Consider the following 20,335-nt stretch of genomic DNA (forward strand, 5'->3'; position numbering starts at 1 on the left):
TGCATGTTATGGTGCAGATGTGTTAGGTCAACTTAAAGGAGAAACTTAAAAGGGAAATTAGGAATCAAGAACCTGGCTCTAAGCTATCAGAGGTACCAGAATCAACAAATAAATTGTGTTTTCAATTTAACAGGGCTTTAAGACCCCACAGGCTGTGTCCTCTATTCCTTTTTACTTTGGGATAAACAAGAGAGATATTGAGCCTTGGATTGACTGGGGAAGCTGGACAGCACAGCGGCATGAGGCTTCTGAATAGGGACTTCCTGCTCGGGTCGCGTCTTGCATCTCAAGTTAGAGTGACTGGATCCGCCGCTGGCTGGTTACAGCCCTCACTCGCCGGGGTCACAAACAGTCACAGATAGATGATCACAGGAGATCGTGGAAGTCATTTTCCATCAAACAAAAGCAGACATCTGCTCTGTTTTCAAATCACACAAGCCAATATTTGTTCTCGTCTTCTTGGAATGTTTTTTGCGCTGTCTGCTTGCCGTACAGATTTCGTCTGCAGCACTCGGGGGGGGGGGGGGGGGGGGGGGGGGGAGGGATTACCATGGCGTGTTACTGACTGCCATGGCCCAGACGCGGCCTCCCCAGGATCGGGGGCTCTGTCTTTCACAGCTCTCTAGCATCTGGAGGTCATCTGTTAAGATGGAAAAATGTCCAGTGTTTCTGCTCCGGGATACTTAATCTACAGGTTTGGCAACTGATGGGGCTGTTCAGTGCTGGCACCGAGCTGCGTAACACATGGCAGCCTGCTGCCTGTGAGGGCGGCATAAGAATGATATTTGAGTGGTCCAAATCAAGCCAAAATGTACAACAGATTTTGTTGCACTTATCTCAAATAGGCTCATGATGAGGGATGATTTTAGGAGTCAGGAAGTGTGATCTAAGAGTGTCTCTCGGAGGCTGTGTTATTCAGAGAGACCAGGTTGAAGGACTCTTAGGGCATTTTTTACGAGAGGGTTATGGGCGGTGAAAGAGACGTGCCGTAAAAAGCCCGTAGAAAATCATTTTCGCGTTGCATAAACAGGCGGCATGCAGCACAGTGAGTGCACCTAAATCACCGGATCCTCAATGAGGATCTCATCAAAAGCGCGGGAATTTACAGGTCTCCTTTAAAGTCTGTCAATCAACTGAACGTAAACCTTTTTTTAAAGATAAAGATTGACCTCATCAAGGTGCGTCCTTGCAAAACTGACCAGTCTCGAGCCAATCCAGCACTCTGAAGGCTGAATAGTGCTTAGCTGTGTCCCCCGCACATCATTATCCCTCTCTTCACTCCATTCACTCCGACTCAGAGAGGAGAAAATGACCGAGTGATAAAACCAAGGCTCCAATGTCTGCTGCTCTGTGCCCTGTGCCCTGTGCGCGCGCTATAAGGCCACTTCAGAGGGAGCAGTGGGCTACGGTGCTGATCTCGCAAATTAAGACTACCTGTGAGGACATCTTGGACACACGGTGCTGCACTAGTCGAGCAGAGGGAAGGGACGGCCATTCTCTTAAATTGCATTTTAGTCAGTGCAAAGAATAATCTGTTTCCTGAACAAAGAGCAATGCTCTGTTGATTTTGGAGAAGCAAAATGATCCGCACAACAACCCCTAGCTCTGAATACCAACCAACCATACTGAAAATAGTTACATCTACTAATTTTGTCTTGAGCCTTCCATTATTTTCTCAATGAGCATGTCTTTGATCTTTTGTCAGGCCACTACTGAGCGGTTTAAGAGCTTTCCTCCTGTTTAATGGAGGAAAATGATCCACAGCTTTGATATCAGCGCATTAAGTGGCTTCACAATGCCAATAGGATGGTAATAGCACAGGATCTCCAAGGCAGATTTTCTTAATAATTTTCAATCTCTAAGTAAGATGAGAATTATTTCTTCAAAACCAAATTCTACATATATTGTATGTTACCACCACTCTTCCAGATTTACACAGGCTATACGCCGTACAAATCATGGCATACTGGCTTCTTGTCTCATGAAACAGAAGAATCACGTGTGATGCATTTTACAAGGTCCGTGGGTGACGTACAATATCTTTCTCACTTGACAAGCGACAAAGGTGCTTCACACGAGGTAAGAGGGCCATCTACTCCACTCCTGTCACAACTGCATACTGTTGCTTGGCAACAATTACACAACCGTTTCATCAACAGTCAAATGCCCTTCTCCAGAGGAAGCACGTTCATAGATATACAGAGAGGTGTTATTAGTACTGAATATGCACAGTGTGTGTATGACTCTACTGCCGTATACAGGTCTCTAGTGAAAGCATTGCAAAACTTTAAATACAAAACATATACCCCTAATTTTATGGATCTGATTCAACTATTAAAATATTTAATAAGAGAAGTTATTCCCGATTCAGGCTTTCTTTTTTGGAAACATTTAACCAAAACCAAAGTATAAGGCAGTGCTTGCTTTGCCTAAGAAGGATAAATTATGCTTCATTTGCACTGCTAATTCAACATAAGCCAAGATTAGTCGAAGCACTTTAAAAAAACGGTGCAATTGGAAAAGAAAAAAGAGTTTCCAGCAACCTTTGTGTTTAAAGCGACAGAGGAACCATGCAACAATCATCTTTCTGCACAAAAATGTGTCACAAACCAACATATAAAACTTATGATAAACCGTTTTTCTCATTACCAAACATGGGGGAGATAATTGAAAAATTCCAAGTGGAAGGGGAATATTAAAGAGATATTTCTGTGTATACTCCACAACTGGGACTAATTCGGAAGCAGATGTGCCTGGAGGGCCAGTCTTTCTCTCACGAAATTGGTTTACCAAAGCAGAATTTATGAGTGCACAGAGGGAGGCCAATAGCTGCCTCTTGCCTCCATGGAAATCAACAGCAGAGGTCTCGCCGCTGAAACAGTAGCTGTACTGTGGAGCGAGATATGCTCCCTGTCTTAAGGCTACTCGTAAGGTCCTCTATTGCCGGCAGGCAGGCTGAGAGAATTAGCCTTCTGTTGTTACCAAATTTTAGCTGCTGCTAATGAAATTGGACTGCGTTTCGACGTGGCTGTGAGCATTTGCCACATGGATGGATGAAAGCTGTCATGCCAATAAAATACCCCACCGGCCCCTATTTGAACAATTGTGAATCATAAATTCAAGAGAGAGAGAGAGAGGTGGCCCTCCACTTTTTAGTGTAAATTTAATTAACGGCTGAGGCTCCGACGCTTTCAGGTGTCACGTTTGACAAATACTTCCAATAAGCTGGTGTCTTAAGTGCTGTCAGAGCCGTCTGAAACATGACTAAAGTTCTTTGCACACCAAGTCAGATTTTATCTTCTAGTGTTTCAAAAGCAGCACTCATGCCTCTGATTTAATCAACAGTTGTATTTGAATTAAAAAGGATTACACTTTAAAACATGAACAAGCTATACAATCATGTAAAAAAAACAAATAAAATAGATGTTATTCTTAGACATCACGATCTATCGCTTGACAACGCCTCATTATTTATTTAGAGACCTGCATTGTCGCTCCTTGACACACACTCATAGCAAAACCACACTTCAGCATGCGCACACACACACACACACACACACACACACACACGTGCAACACAACCACTCGCTCATCTCTCAGACTGGTGTCAAGGTTGATCTGAGTCACAAGTCCCACGTTCATCCCAATTAGCACTTTGATTTGGGAGTTGACAGGTGGTGATATTGGCGGCTTTGGAAGGATGCACCCATCACTCTCCTCTCTCTTTCACTCTCTCAATTCCTCTCTTTCGTTCCGTGATGGCTTTCTCTTTGTCTCTTTTTCCTTTTTTTTTTTTTTTTTTTTTTACATACCTCCTTTTCTACACATTTTCTTGTTGGGTTTCCTGGCACATTCCTTGGATATTCTTTTGACTGTAAAATGAATGGAAAAACTACAAAATAACAGAGAGCTCTGGAAAAGATCCCATGTGACATGCAACAACTCAGACTGAGTCAGACCCCCCCCCCCCCCCCCTCACCTCCTCCCACCCTCCCAGTCATCATCAACAACAAGAACAACAACAGAGGACCTGTTGAGAAAGTAACTGGGGTGTTGCTGCAGAAATATTCCAAAATGGTGGAATGAATTTGCTGCATCCTGGGACACAGGAAGCCCATATTCACATGCACTTCTATTTAAGACCCATTACAGCCACACAGTAGGCAGAGAGGCTACATTTCCAACGTTTTGCAGTTCGCATTGTAATCTGATAAGTGAGAGTGTTATTTGACATTGCCCATTTGATTCTCAGAGCACTTAACATTTCAAGCCTTTTTTTTTTTTTTTTCTGTGTGGGTCTCCTTCAAGTGGTGAAATAATGGTGGCCATTTAAAAGAGTCGACATCAAGACATCTGAAACTTGTGAGACTTTTAGTCACAGTGGAGCCCAATCTATTGTTTGCCTTTTGCACAAAACCTGCTCTTGCTTTTAGCTTTGTGCAAGGACAAACCGGATGAAGCAAGGAGAGTAAAGGGTCTTACATAGGTCAGGCTGATGCCACAGGCCTCTCGTGTACCAGACAGAATATTTCACCAACCCTACAGCAGTAGATCATTCACTTATGAGGCAGGCTACTAATCGCTAATGGCTAATATCCCCAGAACAGTCAAGACAGTGAGGGTAGGAAGGTGCACCAAGTATTTCCAATCTGCTCTTTGTATGATTAGATTTCTTTTGTTTTTTTGGGGTCATATTAATACGTCATTTAGTCATCAAAAGAGGAACCTCTAACAGTGGCATGGAAAGGGAGAGTTGATGAAAAGACTAAATGAAGGATCAAGTCAAGATGGGAGGTTGAGATGATGGACACAGACACGGCATGCGCCACACAACAGGTCATGCTCCGCGCAAAAATACAGCGGTGACACAAAATTTAAGAAGAAAGACAGAGCGAGGAGGAGGCAAGAGACAAGAATAGTAGGAGAGGTTTGTTTTCATCCTGTTTACTCGACGCACTCACCATCCTCAGTTGGAACATAGATGTTTAGATAAAGACAATCCTCGTGTTGATCCTGTATGTACGTAGTAACTATATCCAGGTTGAAGGAGAACCATACAGGCATCATGATCTCTGGCACCGAGTTGTGAATATTTTGGGGGCAGACGGGAGCAAAGTGAGTGGCGTTCTTGATCCCTGACCAGGAGGAAGGAGGCTCCGGGGGCAAAAAGCGTTTTTCTCCCACTGGGGAGGCGGCGTACGGAACCCCCAGATACTGGTCCACCGGCCCAAGAATCTCACTGGGCAGGGGCACCCTCACCCCTCGGAGTTTGCCATACTGCGTGTTCACGGTGGGGTGGTAGTTCTCGCCTCTCACGGCCGGAAAGCACCAACAAAAACTTAACACCCACAAGGACACGCTGAAACCGGTGCAGCCGCCGGCACCGAGCCAGTTCTGCGAGGGGAGACGACCTCTCCTTGGAGAGAACCACATGGTCCTTGAGAGTGAGTGCGACTGTAATTGACCAACATACAAGCCGGGGCAACCCCTCCCCCCCCCCCCCCCCCCCTACTCAGCAAAAAAACTTCCCGCGCTCAGCCCTGCAGTCCAGCCACCTGAGGGACAGTCATCAGCTGGGATACTGGAGCCAGCCGGCTTGCAGACGAGGAGAAGCAGTCACGGTTACGCGGCGAGTTCCTGATTCACCGCCCTCTCTCCGCTCGTCAGATCTTCTATCCCGTGCTGCAAGAGAAGAGGACAGGAAAATGAATGACATTTCCCTGACAGCCCACCGGTTTTGCAGCTACCATTTTTAGTCAGTCATTTTTATTGACTTGTGGAGTTCTTCCCTGGTAGGACATTAAACAGCTCACATAAACATGACAGAGCTCTCGGTGCTGTCATCAATCCACATAATCAAGAAGCTGCCTTTGACTTGGATATTGCAATTAAATGCCGGGCAACTTGTCAAGATGTTCCCAACAATGCTGATGGGACAAGTGACATGTGAAAGGCATCAACTGACAGTAGGTACTTATTCTTCAAAGGCCAACGTTTACAGTAATAGTTAAAGAATAGGTTAACAATTTTCCAAACGTCAGATGCAAGTGTGAACACTAAAACAGGTTAGCTGTAATATTGACCCATTAAAAGATCCCACTCATGCCTAGATCACGAGACACAAATTAAGCCCAGATTTTCCACTCGCCGACAGCTTTTTGAGGCTCCCGGTTAAAAGCCCCAGATGAAAGCCAAATCTGCATCGGCATGTCGCCCGCACATCGGCGCTCGAGCGCTATGTGTGAACTGTTCGAAGATGCGAGCCGAGAGTGTCGCCGGTGCATCGCAGACAAAATCCAGATATCTAACATGCTGCAGCCAATGAGGGCACGAGACACGGGTCGAGGGGGTATCCTGGCGAAGGGGTTGTCCCTTAACAGTAGGAACTTTACTGCATGAGTTGCATTTGCAATACGGACCAAAGTTGCACATAAGCGTGTTGGATGTTTTCATAACACACAACACAGTGACTGATCTACGAAGGGGAAATAGTAAAGACGTGTGGAAACAGGCAATCAAGGAAACACGTGTGCTGAAGACGACATCATCAACAGCGGCTACACTACCCTCATGTCACTTCTCATGCGTGGCTTTGTGATAAAACATCGTTTGGAGGCCAGACATACTCATTGGGGATTCCTCCTGGAGAAAGATCTTGTAGTGTGTGACCTTCTGTCGCCGGTCAGTCATGTAGTGTGACAACCCCCGACGACTTAAAGACTCCCGATTACAAGACAGCACGTGTAGTGTGAACAGTACAGCGACCTCACCACTTTGAGAGTCGTGTAGTGTGAACTTTTAACATGCTTCCAATGGAAATGATGGAGGTCAGTGAAAATACATATATCTAAAAGGTTTATGAGGATTCTGCAGTCTGAATGAGTCAAATCAAGTGGGCGTCGTCCAAAGTTACAGTCTGTTTAAGTTTCACTTTAAACAGACGGCGTAAAACTTTTCCTGTTGAGCTGCAGTGAGAGAATAGCAACAAAGAGAGAAGGGTTTTATAGTAAAAAGACGCCCACTTGATTCAACTAACTCAGGGTGCTACAGCCTCATCATAACCGCAGAAACACTTTAGAATGTATATTTGCAGAGAGATAGGACTGTAGATTGTGTCCGCCATCACGTCCATTGAAAACACACGAGGAATGGATATTAGGACAGTACGAACGGATGCTTTAAGATTATCTACATTTACAGGAAAGGCACTGCTAAAACCCATCAGCAGGAGTCATACACAAGCACATTATAACATGATAAAAAAAGGCATGCCCTGTTTAATTTCATGCAGCATTTCCCTTTGGTTATAGATATGAACGGGGCAGAGTTTAAATGTCATCTCCCTTCTTGCTCCTACAACGGATCTCTTTCTGGGATGAACAGGAGACGGGAGGATGCGGCTACAGGCGGCACAGGTACCTCCAGCGGCAGCGCTATAAATGCTAAACAACAGTCCCAGGGTGAACCTGTGGTGCCAGTGACAACACCTTCCCACACTGCCTGATCAATTTTCAATTTCTGTGGCTTAGTGTCCCCCTCAGCCTTGTGCGCCTACTGCAGTATTCGCTCTAATAACAATGGAGAAGAAAAGCCAGCATTTAGAGGAGGATATTGCATTCCAAAATGACTGTGTAAATGATTTATAATGTATCAGCAGCCGTTGGAGGGCCACTAACCACTGATATAAAGTAATCCCGACATTCCTGGAGGTACCGTTATCGCTATGCAGCTTTCCCATTTGCTGCAGACGTTGATCAACAGAAAGCCTGCCTGGTGGAAGTTGTACATGTAAGCCCTCCCATACAGTACATATTGTAAATACTGCGGATGTGCTCACCTTCCCTGATACTTGTGCAAATGAAATGTGTGTGGTGGACTATTCCCCAGAGACTCGGCACACCGAGCACCTGCTCAGTCATAATACATGAAAAGCCATCCATATCCAATCCAGGGACTAAAAGGCATGCATTGTTGGGGGCTGGCAAAGGCTTCGAAATGCAGAAAAGTCACATTGACAAAGTCCCTTCCGTGCTCACGAGGGTCTCTCTAGCAGGAGCGGAAAACCTAGCAGACTTTACTGCCATATCCCCAACTTCAAATACTATATGAAGTATATTGTTAAAAGATAAATATATATTGTTAAAGACATATAGCATCGACCAGTGCCACAAACCACAGCCTTTACAGCCTTTGCTAGAGGGAAATGCTTGAACCAAGACAGACCTTTATAAGAAAACACACCTACAAACACCACAAAACACAACCAGTAATATATAAACCATTTAATGCACTCTGTTGCCAGCTTATTGGCTACTTCTAACTAACTCTGTTTAATACAACAGTCCTGCAATAAATCCCACCTACATGAAGGTTATACAGTAATGTTAAGCTTTTGTTGAAACCGTTTCAGAGAAGTGTTGATTGAACTTTATGGTCATTTTTGAAGCTGTAGTTTGTTGTGCTGTTGAATTGTATTGCCTCACACTGAGAGGGTTTGCTCATAGTTTGTCCACCCATTTACATCCACTCCATTTCTATCAAAAACCTATTCTCCGTATATATCAGTGACTAAATATTGCAATACAGTTCAACAGAGCCATAAACTACAGTATAACATGATCATGAAGCTGGTTCTGGAAGTAAAAGTCCCATTCATTTTTCTCATAGACAGCATGACATTGTCCAGTTAGAATCATTATTAAAAGAGATTAAGAACATATCTGGTTCTTTGATAGAAAGTCAAGGGTGGCGCTTGAAGCTTGGAGCTTGAAATTCAGTGGAAGCTAAATATTATTGCATCTGAAGCTTAGATAAATTCACTCTTAACTGTTACGACGATTGCATTTTGAATTTGTTGCTGCTCTGGTTCGTGCCCCGGAATGGCCTCCTCTCCATGGCAACCGCAGCCAAGGCTCTTGGGTATTGTAATGTTTTGACCTTTGACCTCTCCTCTATGCCAAAATGACGGACAGAGCAGGATTTCTCAGAAACAAATTTGATATAATGATGGCAATTACATACATTGCCATTTACATACACTGCTCCCTATATACAGGGATGGGTCAAATGCACAGGTCAAATTTCGTGTATGTGTATATGTATATGACAATAAAAAGGGTTTCTTTTCTATTTCTATACATACGTAGGATCGTTACATCATCCGGGAGAGTGCTGTGTTTCTATGTTCAGTAACACTGAGAATATAGTTTAAAAGCCTTTCAATCATAAATATAACTTTATAAACTCAGTTAGAAAGTTCATTCCAATTCAGGTGAAAACTATAAAAAATATTGCACTCGCTCTTGATATATTTTTTAAATGAACATTTTCTACAAAAACAACAGAAACAAAAATTGTTTGAATATTGTTTTTGTTACAAAAACTGCAATAACAGAAATCAATTGATTTACAGCCCAAACAGCAGATCCAGTCTTTTCAAGAACAAAGTTGCAGTAGTAGTATTAATTGTAGTTGAAATATAGCCAGCAATGCATGATGCCCAATTTCGTGGACCGACCATTAATCACAATTTTCTCTCAATATTAAATAAATACTTGGACATTTTAACAATTGAAATACTCCTTTGTTGTTACTTGCCTTTCCCAAATGTTATTTACCTGCGAGGGTCTAGTACTATCGAAAGCTTGGCAAGAGATCATGGGTTCACGGTTTCTGGCTGTCCGTCGGCCATCTTGGCTTTGAGACATTTGTGTTGCACTTTCAACAGCTGGCCAGTGTGTGGCAGTGTCTGGAATAACGCAATGGTGTCCATTTAGCTACAGCATCAAAGCCCATGCATAAACAAGAAAACAGCTTTTGAATAGCTGTCCACTGTAGTGACCACTATGCCTGAAATGGTTTTAAAGGAAACATTTAAATGGGAACACAGAATGTGGAAGTAGATAATGCTTAATTACCACCAACTGACGTCAGGAACTTCTTCAGAGAACGCTCAAAAAGTCACTTTCAGGCAATTAAACATATGTTCATGGGAGTATTATCTAATGTGCGGACTACTTTTTCCATCTCTTACATGTTCTTTGTCCAGCACCTGGTATTTATCGTCTGGATGTGCGTTCTTTTGTAAAAAAATAAATAAATAAATAAACACAGAATGGGGAAAAACACTTCCCAAACTACAACATTAAAGTACCTTAAAAAACAAAGAAAAAAAGGCTATGACCGCATTTCTGATCCCTCTTCAAAAACTGTTTCAACAGGAATTTAAACTTCTCATCACAGTTGACCATGACTGATCCACGTATTAATCCCGCGAGCAGAGACACAAGATTTTCAATTTCAAGTTTAACTGAGACCATTCATGTTTAGATCTGCACACACAGCAGCAGAATAAGTGTAATAACACTAATTCTTGTCGAGATAAACTACATCAGGTCAAACTTTTTAATCAGGACACAGCAAGGACATAGGACAGTGTGATGGAGTGTGTGTGTGTGTGTGTGTGTGTTTAGAGGACACGCAGCACAGAGGACTTCATCTGTCTCCCCTCCAACAACATCTCAGAGGTCCTCTCTGCTTTGATCTCTCTACCTGCTGAAGCACTGCCAAGGGAGGAACAGAGAGAGAGAGAGAGAGAGAGAGAGAGAGAGAGAGAGAGAGAGAGAGAGAGCGATTGCATGAGTTCTCCCTCATCATCACAGAAATATTGATCGTCTCATCACCGTGGCCTTGCAGCCCATAATAAATACAACTGGTGTGATGGAGGCGGGGGGAGGAGAGAAGGAGGGGAGAGGGGTGCCGAGTCCAAGGGAGGTTATTAGCCCTTAATGCCAGACGGCACTCCACCAAGTACAAGCAAAATCCTCCCCAATTCTCCAGACCCTGATTAACAGGACATGTTAGATTCTGCCAGTCCAATCCCTATTCATCAATATTCAAAAAGACGCCATTGGTACAACATGTGAGTTGTCCCCATATACAGATCCCATATTTAGAAGAAAATACATAAGACTTCATTCCTCTTTATTTTGGTCCGAGCCCACAGCCGTGTACGCTTATTGTAGAAGACCCTTTGTTCTCCCGCAGCGGCGAGATCTCTGCATCGCAATAAAAGTCTGAGCACAGAGCCAAATGTACTCCTACGCCCTGACATCCCTTAGAGGGAGGCTGAATGGGCTCTGTTAAAAAAAGGAACCAATAAGAGTTCTGAGTAGATGGAGTTTCTGACTCTCCCCACTCTGTTATTATTGCAGCTAGGCCGCAACAAAAGCATTCACAGGGCTGCATTAGTCCTCTGTAACATCTCACTTCAAATGAAGTGAGCCGTCCTGACCTGAGAGAGTGTAATCACTGATTACAAATGCTTCTGGTGCTGTTACATTATAACAAAAGGCCGAGAGTGCCATTATAGAAACGATAAGAGACAGGCAACAAGATAGGAAGCAGTAGACAGAAACCTATGTACCAGGGCGGTTACCTCGGCTGAACTCATTAAAATGTGAGTCGGCAACGGCAACAACTTCATTTAGTGTCTTCACCTCCCATTTGTGCTCCAGAAAGACACCAATCTAGATCAGTGCGAAGGCTCCATTTTGAGACGAGCTCAGCTGATGATAGGATTGCTCTCTGGCCTCTGCGTGTCAATAATGTGGACATACATATCTGCTTACACGTGTTTATTTCAAAGGGGCAAACATGGATTTCAGCACAGCAAAATCAATAATGAATGTACACACATACGGTACAGCTCCCTTCGCACCGCATGCTTTGTATATAAGCTCCTGGGCTTGACGAACAACAGCCCCGGCATATCAAATCAAGGAGATTGGCATGTTTCAGAAACAACATTCACAAAAATGTCAAATCAAACCGCGGCTTCATGAGGCCCCTGCTGAGAACCAGTGGCGCCATAACAGTGAGGGATGAGAGCCCACTCTTCCTTGCCTTTTTCCCGTCAGAGACAGAGCCTGTGCAGTGGTTATTACTTAGGAGATTTGGCATTAAATCAAGGACAAAGACGCAGCACATTCTGACTGCTAATCACGGCGGTGATGTCGACATATTTCTAAAGGAGCAAAAGGGAGATGGTAAGGAATGACGGCGCCGGCGCTGTGGCCGCCTTGCTAAGCCGTCCGTCTCCACCCCTTCTCCTGGCTGCCGGATAAATGCTGCCGCGAGTATCATTAGCAGCCAAACGGCCGAGGAAACACGGAGAGGTGAGCTTGGCAGGCCAAATAAAGACAGATTCCAGGTGTTGAGATGAATTCTGTGGCTGCGCAGCAAATAAATAATGGCAATTCTCTTAACTGCTGACGGCGCTTGAAACAACTGTTTGCTCTTCATGACTAAAATAATAGGGACAGATTTGATCTAGAAGTCCTAAAGCGGTAAGTCGAGGCAGTGGCCCGTCCCCACTCCTATATTGCTTCTTTTTCTCTTCACCGGGTGCGCATGCCTCTGAGTGTCAGATACGGTTGAGGCAGTAATACGATATGTGTAACAATATGTGGGCCATCAATTAGATGGAAAAAAAAGAAATTTCCCCAACAGTTCATCATCCTAACTCCTATCGATCCACTGCAGCATCCCACTAGACACTCCTACTGGGGGAAAGAAACTCAAACTAGCTAATCACTCAAAGCAGCCCGCAGGGATTCCTTGAGAAACCGCAGGGGCAAGTATTGGGTCCGTCTCTAATCTAGCCGTATGTAAACACATTAAGGCTTTACACATGGCATACTCATTATCCACCCTCCCACAGATGCCGTTTGCAGAGTGGGATCAGTTCTCTTGACGGAGTGTTTTGTGTGCACTTTCTATCACCCTGCCAACGCAGCTCCAAAGTGCTGCTAACGAAAGAGCACAAGGCGAGGGTGGCCTCTGTTGTGTTTTTAGAAGTAACCAAATCATGACTATAAACAAGGGTTCATTTTACACATTTCACATCATCCATCACAAACTATTTCATCTAACAATATCTAGGCTATGTTGTTACATCTCTGCATTAGTATCACACTATACATTTTGGGGATTTCCTTATCTACACTGACAGTTTGGCTCTGCGATTGGCAATGTCAGTCTGCTCAGAATTCTAGTAACTTTGGTGATGTCCTGAGTTTTTATCTAGCACCACCATGAGTGTTGGGTTTTTTTTAGTGAAGTATTTTGACATGAAAAGGTAGGAAAGAAATGTGTGTTCCCCTCAGTATGAACTGTAATAACTTTGGTGATACCCGGACTTTTTATCTAGCACCATCATCAGGTCAAAATTCCAATCTGTCCAATCTAGCTCAACGCACCTCTGTGTAAGCGAAGCCTCACAGAGATGCTAGCATGACAGTAGACCGTTTATTCAATTCAACGTTATAAAGCGTCAAATTATAACAGACGTTATCTTGAGACCCTTTTCATATAGAGCAGGTCTAGACAGTATACTTTGTAATTTACAGGGACCTAACATTCTCTTATGAACCAGCAAAAAAAGTCTCCTTTAACGGATGGACACCTGGCGCTATTTTACTGCCAGATTCAGACAATCAGAGAAGCGAGCAGTTTTCTGCAGAGAAAATGTTTTTCTGAAAGGCTAAATACCAACAAAATGGATTAATACAAAATATGAACATATAGACAGAGATATGTAACTGGTCAAAAATGTTCTCGGTGGTCAACAAATTTACACTTAAATGTGTTTTTAAGCTATAAACTAAAATATATGGCTGTACTGTGAGGAAACACATCAATGCTGGTGTGAATATTGACATTTCTTCCTAAGTTTATAAAAATGTGCATTTCATGGTTGAAATAGAGTCGACCGCTTGGGACTAATCCATTGCATGAAATAAAAGAATGTCAAAGCCCTTAACCCTGCAAAGACAGCAATGTGTATTTTTGTCCTCTTCATCTTTGACACCACTTTTACAAGACTGGTCCTGATGAGAAACTAGAGGGAAAAAAGATTCAAAGTAAAGAACGGTAGACCAGAATTTCTATGGCTTCTGTGCGCTTCATACTCAGCATGACGACTGGGTCAATATCCAAAAGAGCATTTTCATCAGGCGTGTATTATCTGATTTTACTTGTATGTTATGTGTCCTAGTTGTCATATCATCCCACAACTGTGAAGTGGCAACGCATTTGATTGGATATGGTGAGCACATGTGAAACATGATTGAATTCCTAGAGAGGATACACTCGAGCATACCAAGGAGAATTCAGCAGATATTTCAAGCCGCTCCTCTCATCTCCTCTACTGTGAGGACAGCACGTATAACATGGCAGCACTAACATCAATTTCTGGCTTACAGTTGAAAGGAGGATGGATTTCTAGCCTTCTGGGATGCATCCCTTATAAAATTCAGGCAAGTGCAAGGAACCTGAACAGCGCTGGCATGCCACTACATATATAAAGCCAATCAAAGTTTACGACAATCACTTTAAACTCCTGCTGTATTCTTTGGACGAAATGCTGCTCGTCATGGAGCTCCTCGCTAGTTATCGCGAATTACTGTCTGAAAAAAAAAGAACATTTACACTGATCGATTGTGGTTGGAGATTAATGACAGTATCGTTTGGGATAAATTGTTTGTTTTCCTATATAAACTCTGTATTAATTGCTTTAAGTGTGTGTATCTGAAGATGCAGTGCAATGCACATTGATCCAAGTGGAGCAGCCGCACCAAAGAACTGACAGAGGGACGGGAGTGTGGGGGGGGGAACATTTTTCTTAAAGCAGCTATTAACACTTCACAAACATATAGAGTTGAACCGAAGGTTTGCTGTGAGTTAATTGAGGTCTGGCTGGTAATTACAACAGGGAGTTGATCTCTCGCAATCAGGGCTCCAAGTTCATTGGCACTGCATTACAACATCATAGCTGGATCAGCTCCTATGGCTAGTACTGAACCTTCTCCTCCGGGTTAAAGAGACCGAGCAGTTGTCCTTGGCCTGAATAGTCATTTGCAGAGCCAGTATCAAAGGTAGATATGCAACTAAGAGCAACGCACATTTAGGGGGCAATTATTTAAACAGAACAAAAAAGAATTCCCTTCCGGCCAGAAGAATGGTTGGGATGATAACGTGATTTACATCGTCTCTGCAGTTAATAGCACACAATATAAATCTCAAACTGGGATTACGTGGGTAACTTACAGTGCAGTACTGTCTACAATTTGGTGGACATTTCCTGCTTGGAGTGGAGAACATAAATTCTCGCGACACCCCTTCCAGAAAGTAAAACACAAACAGAAGTATCCTCATAAACCACACAAAGCCAGGCCTTTGAAGAGCTGATCATCCTGAGGACAACACTTAGCTATGCACCATTTCCAAAAAGCAGCGAAGCCTCGCAAAGAGTGCATGTAATTCACCACTTTCAGCCACTGCATTTTGAATTATGTTTTCTGCAGAGAAAGATAAAAAATTCAGATCTACTTGTCCAGAAGAATATGAAATTCTTATAAAAAGAAATGTATCATAAAATGAAAGCTTTCACTGTGAAATGTAATTTCCTTGTGCATGTGTGTGTGTGTGTGTGTGTGTATGAGCAAGTACAATATGTACTGTAAGTATGCTGAGAAAATGAATCTTTCCATGGCCTAATAAGCCAAATAACAGCTTTAATTTAAGGTAAGTAGGCAGCAGTTGTCAGTGAAAATTAAAAGATCAGCTTTATCATTCGGTGTGAAAGGGCTCCACAGAATAATACATATACCAGGCATGACCCAGATGCTGCCTGTAGAATTAATGAGGTAATAATGCATTAGGTGCCTTCGCATTTTGCAGCAGTTACAGTAATGTGCAAACACAGAGCTATTCCACATTCAGGTAAAATATGGTGTTAGACTGCTAGAGCGGGAATTCATTTATTTGATATGATCTAAAAGCATCACAGTGTGTTGCATTATATACAGCACTTGTGTAGCTTCTCCTTCTCCCTCGAGGCATGCACTTTAAGATGTTGCATGTACTTTTAAAACTGAGTTGCACGTCGCAGCGTGCTTAATTGTGATCGATGATTAAATGAGCCGAGCTGATTTTTTTTTTTTGAGAAAGTAACGTGTTAATGAAGCCAGCGACGCCCAACACATTATTCTGATGTTTCTCTCACAGAGACCTCCACTGCACTATACCTGGCTCCCTTTCAGACTATTCACAAATGCCAAAAGCACATTGGTAGACTGATGCTATTGACATGCAAATGCCTGCTAGTTGCAGAGAAGTGAGAGGTGCCAAAGTGTATTGTTGTGTGACAAGCAGGATTTCTGAATACATAGCTGAAAGCCGAGTCCTACACGAGCGCACTTGACACAGCAAAAACCCTCGGCATCTATTTTCTTATATAAAAAAAAAAAAAAGGTGGTAATGGATTCATGAGCATTATGGTGCGGGCCCTATTTACAGGGTTACTGTAGCCTAATGACAACAGATTAAATGAGGTCTGTCCACTGCACATGATGCTGGGAGTTTTATGGGAGCATAATTAAGTTTCGAACCGACCCGACAGTGATGTGCTTTTAACTAAAGGTCAACAGTAAACAGCGATGTGGGCCACACTTGATTACTATGTATATCGCAACATCAAAAACAGAGGCCGCTGCACTAATGAGGCGGTGACCTTCATCTTCAGCGTAAACAAAAAAAACAAACAAACACATGCCGCGCCACATGGCCTCTTTCGGCCATTAATGAGAGGCGTTTAAGAATTTGATAGCACTTTAATATCCAGAAGGGCTATATGGCATACAATCTTTGACATTTCAGAGAAAGGTTTAGTGTGAAATGTAATCCGATCTTTAACCTGTGATGTATAATACGTCATTTATAGCATCAGGAAAGCCTGACAGAGGTATGAATGTAAATAAACAGCTACAAAATATGATGAAAAATAGAATCCTGACTGCTTTCATTTAAATAATATACGATCTACATTTATAAAATATGACAATCGGAAATGGGAATGCGGTCTGAGCATTTACATCTTAATTCATCACTCTACAGGCTCATTCAAAGCTGCAGCCAGGTGGATTTAGAGGAGATGTGGAGGGATTAAGATGATATCAATCACCACATTTGAACCTCCCCTTTATCCAGCAGCATTACAGCCTGTGGCTGTTTTCTCCAATGCTCCCAGGCTAGAGGGCTGAAGCTGGAGGCGAGGTCTTCCCTTCAGGGAATCCTAAATTTTTGGGAAATAGCTAAATTCCATTGAGGATAGAGTCAGATGTATATTAAAATGTTCGCTTAGATTGGGTGTCTTTGAGTGTTAGAAATCAGATGGCTGCATTGGTTTAGCTGGGTAAAAAAATAAAAACAGAACGATGTCCTGGAGGCAAAGAAAGCAGCTGTTTTCCTCCAGTGACTTTCCCAGTTGTCTGTTTAGAAAAGCAGCCGTCTTCCTCTGCTCACCGCATGTTCACATTGATATTCGAGATATTATTAGTAAGGCCGGAAACTCCAGATGATAATGAGCTCCGAGGGACATTTTAAATGACAGTGCCCTTTCTTGAAGGGAGTGTAAACAACAGAGGCGACCAACGCTGTCTTGTTACTAATACTCATCTGCATTTGTGTGACTGGGGGGCAAGGCCAGGAAGACGGATGTGACTTTTCAAATACACAAGGGCAGGGGGGGGGGGGGAGACTGGTTGTGTGGTTGTGTAGGGGGGGTGAAGCATAGGCATGCCTCAATATCACACATGGAGGAGGGAACACTTTCCCCTGACAAGAGTCCTTTGGGCTCGCCCTGGCAGATATGTCCACTCTCCATTCACTATTTCTAATCCTGTCTGAAAGCCTATCTTGAATGTCAGGCTTCTTCCTAAATTGGCTCGTGTTCTTCGTGATTGATTAAAGTACTGTAACCCAGCTTTATCAGAGCGCCCTGAACCCTGCATTTCTGCCAAATCCATTAGGTAATGCATCTTTTGTTATTGCAAACCCCCCACCCCCATCTTTTGGGAAACGCACAGATCCATTTACTATGATGGAGAATACCGAGTCGTACCTGTCCCTGTGTTAGCGCAGCAGCCTTCAGATCAAACAGGGGAGCAGCTATAAGCTCACAACCGTTTGTGACTAATGTGGCATCGTAATTCGTGTTTCACTATTTGGTGAAATTGGCTTAAAATTCTCACCAGAGCCCAAAACAGTGTGCACAGCGACATACTCACACACACTCGCCCCCCCCCCCCCCTTTTCTAGCTTCTGACTGATGCCAAGGTGGTACCCGAAACACATCTATGTCCCACGACATTGAGCTTACAATACGGCCATAATTCATGAGTTCTAATGCTGTAATATCCCCCATTGCACACAGAGGAGAGAGCAGAGGAGAGGTTGCCCTGATATTACTGCTGACGCCTGAGTCCTAGACGTTGCACTTAAGAGTGTCTCCTGCAGGACATTATTCAAACGCACACGGGCACTACAAAGTCCATGAGACGAGAGTAGGCCGCTACGGAACCAAACACGCACTTCCTCAGACACTGCGGCTTACTGAGGGTACTCAAGGTCATGCAGCGAGGCGTCACACGTACAGGGTGCTCACTTCTTTTTTTTTTTTTTATCCAGGTTATCTGAACGTCATATGCACATTGTCATGGTGAACTGCAGCACTGAATTTAGTAGGATGAAAAGACTCGGCACAGACACTCTGCATACGGAACTCAGGGTATGAATTAAAATCCCATTTGTGTACTTTAAACAGAGTAGGAGACCACATTAATGCCTGCACGCTTAGAAGTAGGCCACGTCCAAACACTGGAGGCAAATCTGGCCTCGGGTTGTCTGCACTTCCTCAAAAACTGCACACAGCAGGCACTGTGAGCTACAACTGTATCTTCGCTTCCAATTCGGTGCCTACTTTGCAGCAAAGGAGCCCCGAGCAATGACAACACATACTGTAGATACTGTATGTACTCACAGTCACAGTGATCATGCATCCAGACTTACACATGATGCAACATTTCCGAATCAGTTTTGCTTTCGTGAGACAACTTTTCCCATCTGCCTCATTTTCTTAAAACATTCCTCGTAATGTTTTTGTCGGCGGAACGACTATAAACATCCTCCCTGTTCCATGTTTCCTTAGCAACCTGAGGGGGAGAAAAAAGGGGGGTTTCCTCTAACATCTGGATGTTAGCTACCTTGAGTGAAAAGTCATATCGGATCAGATCCCGCTACATCAAATGCAACTTGAGGGCACATTATTTATTCATTTAGCAGCTGACATCCAAACCATGCCCTAAACGGCGACACTTTGAAAAACTATTCCTCTGTGCCTGAACTGTGCCGATACGAAGGCAACTAGCAGGATCTGGCAGGGGGACGAGTTTTATGTTCCTTTCAGCAGGCATGAACGCAGATGAGACGGAACAACGAGGCCATTGTTGTTTTCTAGCTGAGGAGCCTTGGAGCTTCTGCGAGGATGCAAACACAACAATGAAAGCGCCTCCATGCCTGCTGTAAAATTTCATGTGACTACAAGGCCCTAGCCGCAATTTTCATATCCACTAAAAGCAAAGCCCTCGGAGCCACAATGGCACGTCACATATTACCAATATTTACCCCTGTGGCGAACAGAAAGCCTGGCTAGCATAAATACTGGCCTGTGTGTCTCAGTTTGTGTTTACGTGTGCGTGTGGGTGATTTTTTTATTGTCCTTTTCCGTGTTTTACGAGTTGGCAGTTAAAAAATACGGAGATAAATCAGGGGAACTCAGCCGGAGTAGAATCCAGGTTTATATTCAAAGCTTGCCTGTATGACAGAAGCAGAGTGGAACGCTTTCTGGAACAAAAGCATTCGTCAGTAGGACACATTCTCTTTTCTATCTCAGCGCAAGAATTCTTTTCACTTTTCTGATCTTTAGAATAATTTAAAAAAAGCATCTGTATACCCACCACCCTTGCGGTGACCTACAGAGGGGCACGACGGTGAAGATTGCCCTCAAACTCAAGAGGTTAGCGTCAGCGACTTGGTATGCAGACTTACTCCGCGAAGGGAATCCATATGTGATGGATACAAAGAAAAGGTTTTCAGAGGAAGAGGAGAGCCGCCTCTGCAGGATTAAGTGCTTTAGATCTAATGATGAGAAGGGGCCTGTTTTTATTTGTTTTCAAACAGGCATTTTGCTCTTGATGGAATGCCGTCCGTGCTCCGTCTCCGGAGGGTACAAATGCTCATCGAAGACCTGGCTTTGTCAAACAATCCATAAACTCTTAATGCCACATGGCACAAGATACTTGCTAGACAAGTTCAGGGAAAGAGCAAAAATCAATGAGGGACAATTTATCCCAATTTACAATGTGATTATGGAACATACCGTTTTATGTCATACGCCTTTGGTGTTTGATCGCGCACCATGAGGGGACAGCTCATG

At 43.5% G+C, this 20,335-nt stretch overlaps 1 protein-coding gene across 6 annotated transcripts in view; it reads right to left on the reverse strand.

The window, feature by feature from the left end:
- The window catches only part of nlgn3a (neuroligin 3a), an 89,868-nt gene extending 84,786 nt beyond the window's left edge, over positions 1-5,082 (reverse strand). For 4 of the 6 annotated variants that reach the window (XM_076103844.1, XM_076103843.1, XM_076103841.1 and 1 more), the window contains exon 1: positions 4,962-5,082. In XM_076103844.1, the coding sequence (XP_075959959.1) occupies positions 4,962-5,067 (106 nt within the window). In that variant the 5' untranslated portion in view covers positions 5,068-5,082. Of the gene's footprint in view, positions 1-1,279; positions 1,294-3,812; positions 3,873-4,961 lie in introns of all 6 variants that reach the window. The other 2 variants (XM_076103842.1, XM_076103839.1) reach the window with 2 other exon arrangements.
- Positions 5,083-20,335: the final 15,253 nt, after the last annotated feature.

The sequence above is a fragment of the Anarhichas minor genome, unplaced genomic scaffold (genome assembly GCF_050575085.1).
Source record: "Anarhichas minor isolate MPS153535 unplaced genomic scaffold, ASM5057508v1 ptg000028l, whole genome shotgun sequence".
Lineage (NCBI taxonomy): Eukaryota > Metazoa > Chordata > Actinopteri > Perciformes > Anarhichadidae > Anarhichas > Anarhichas minor.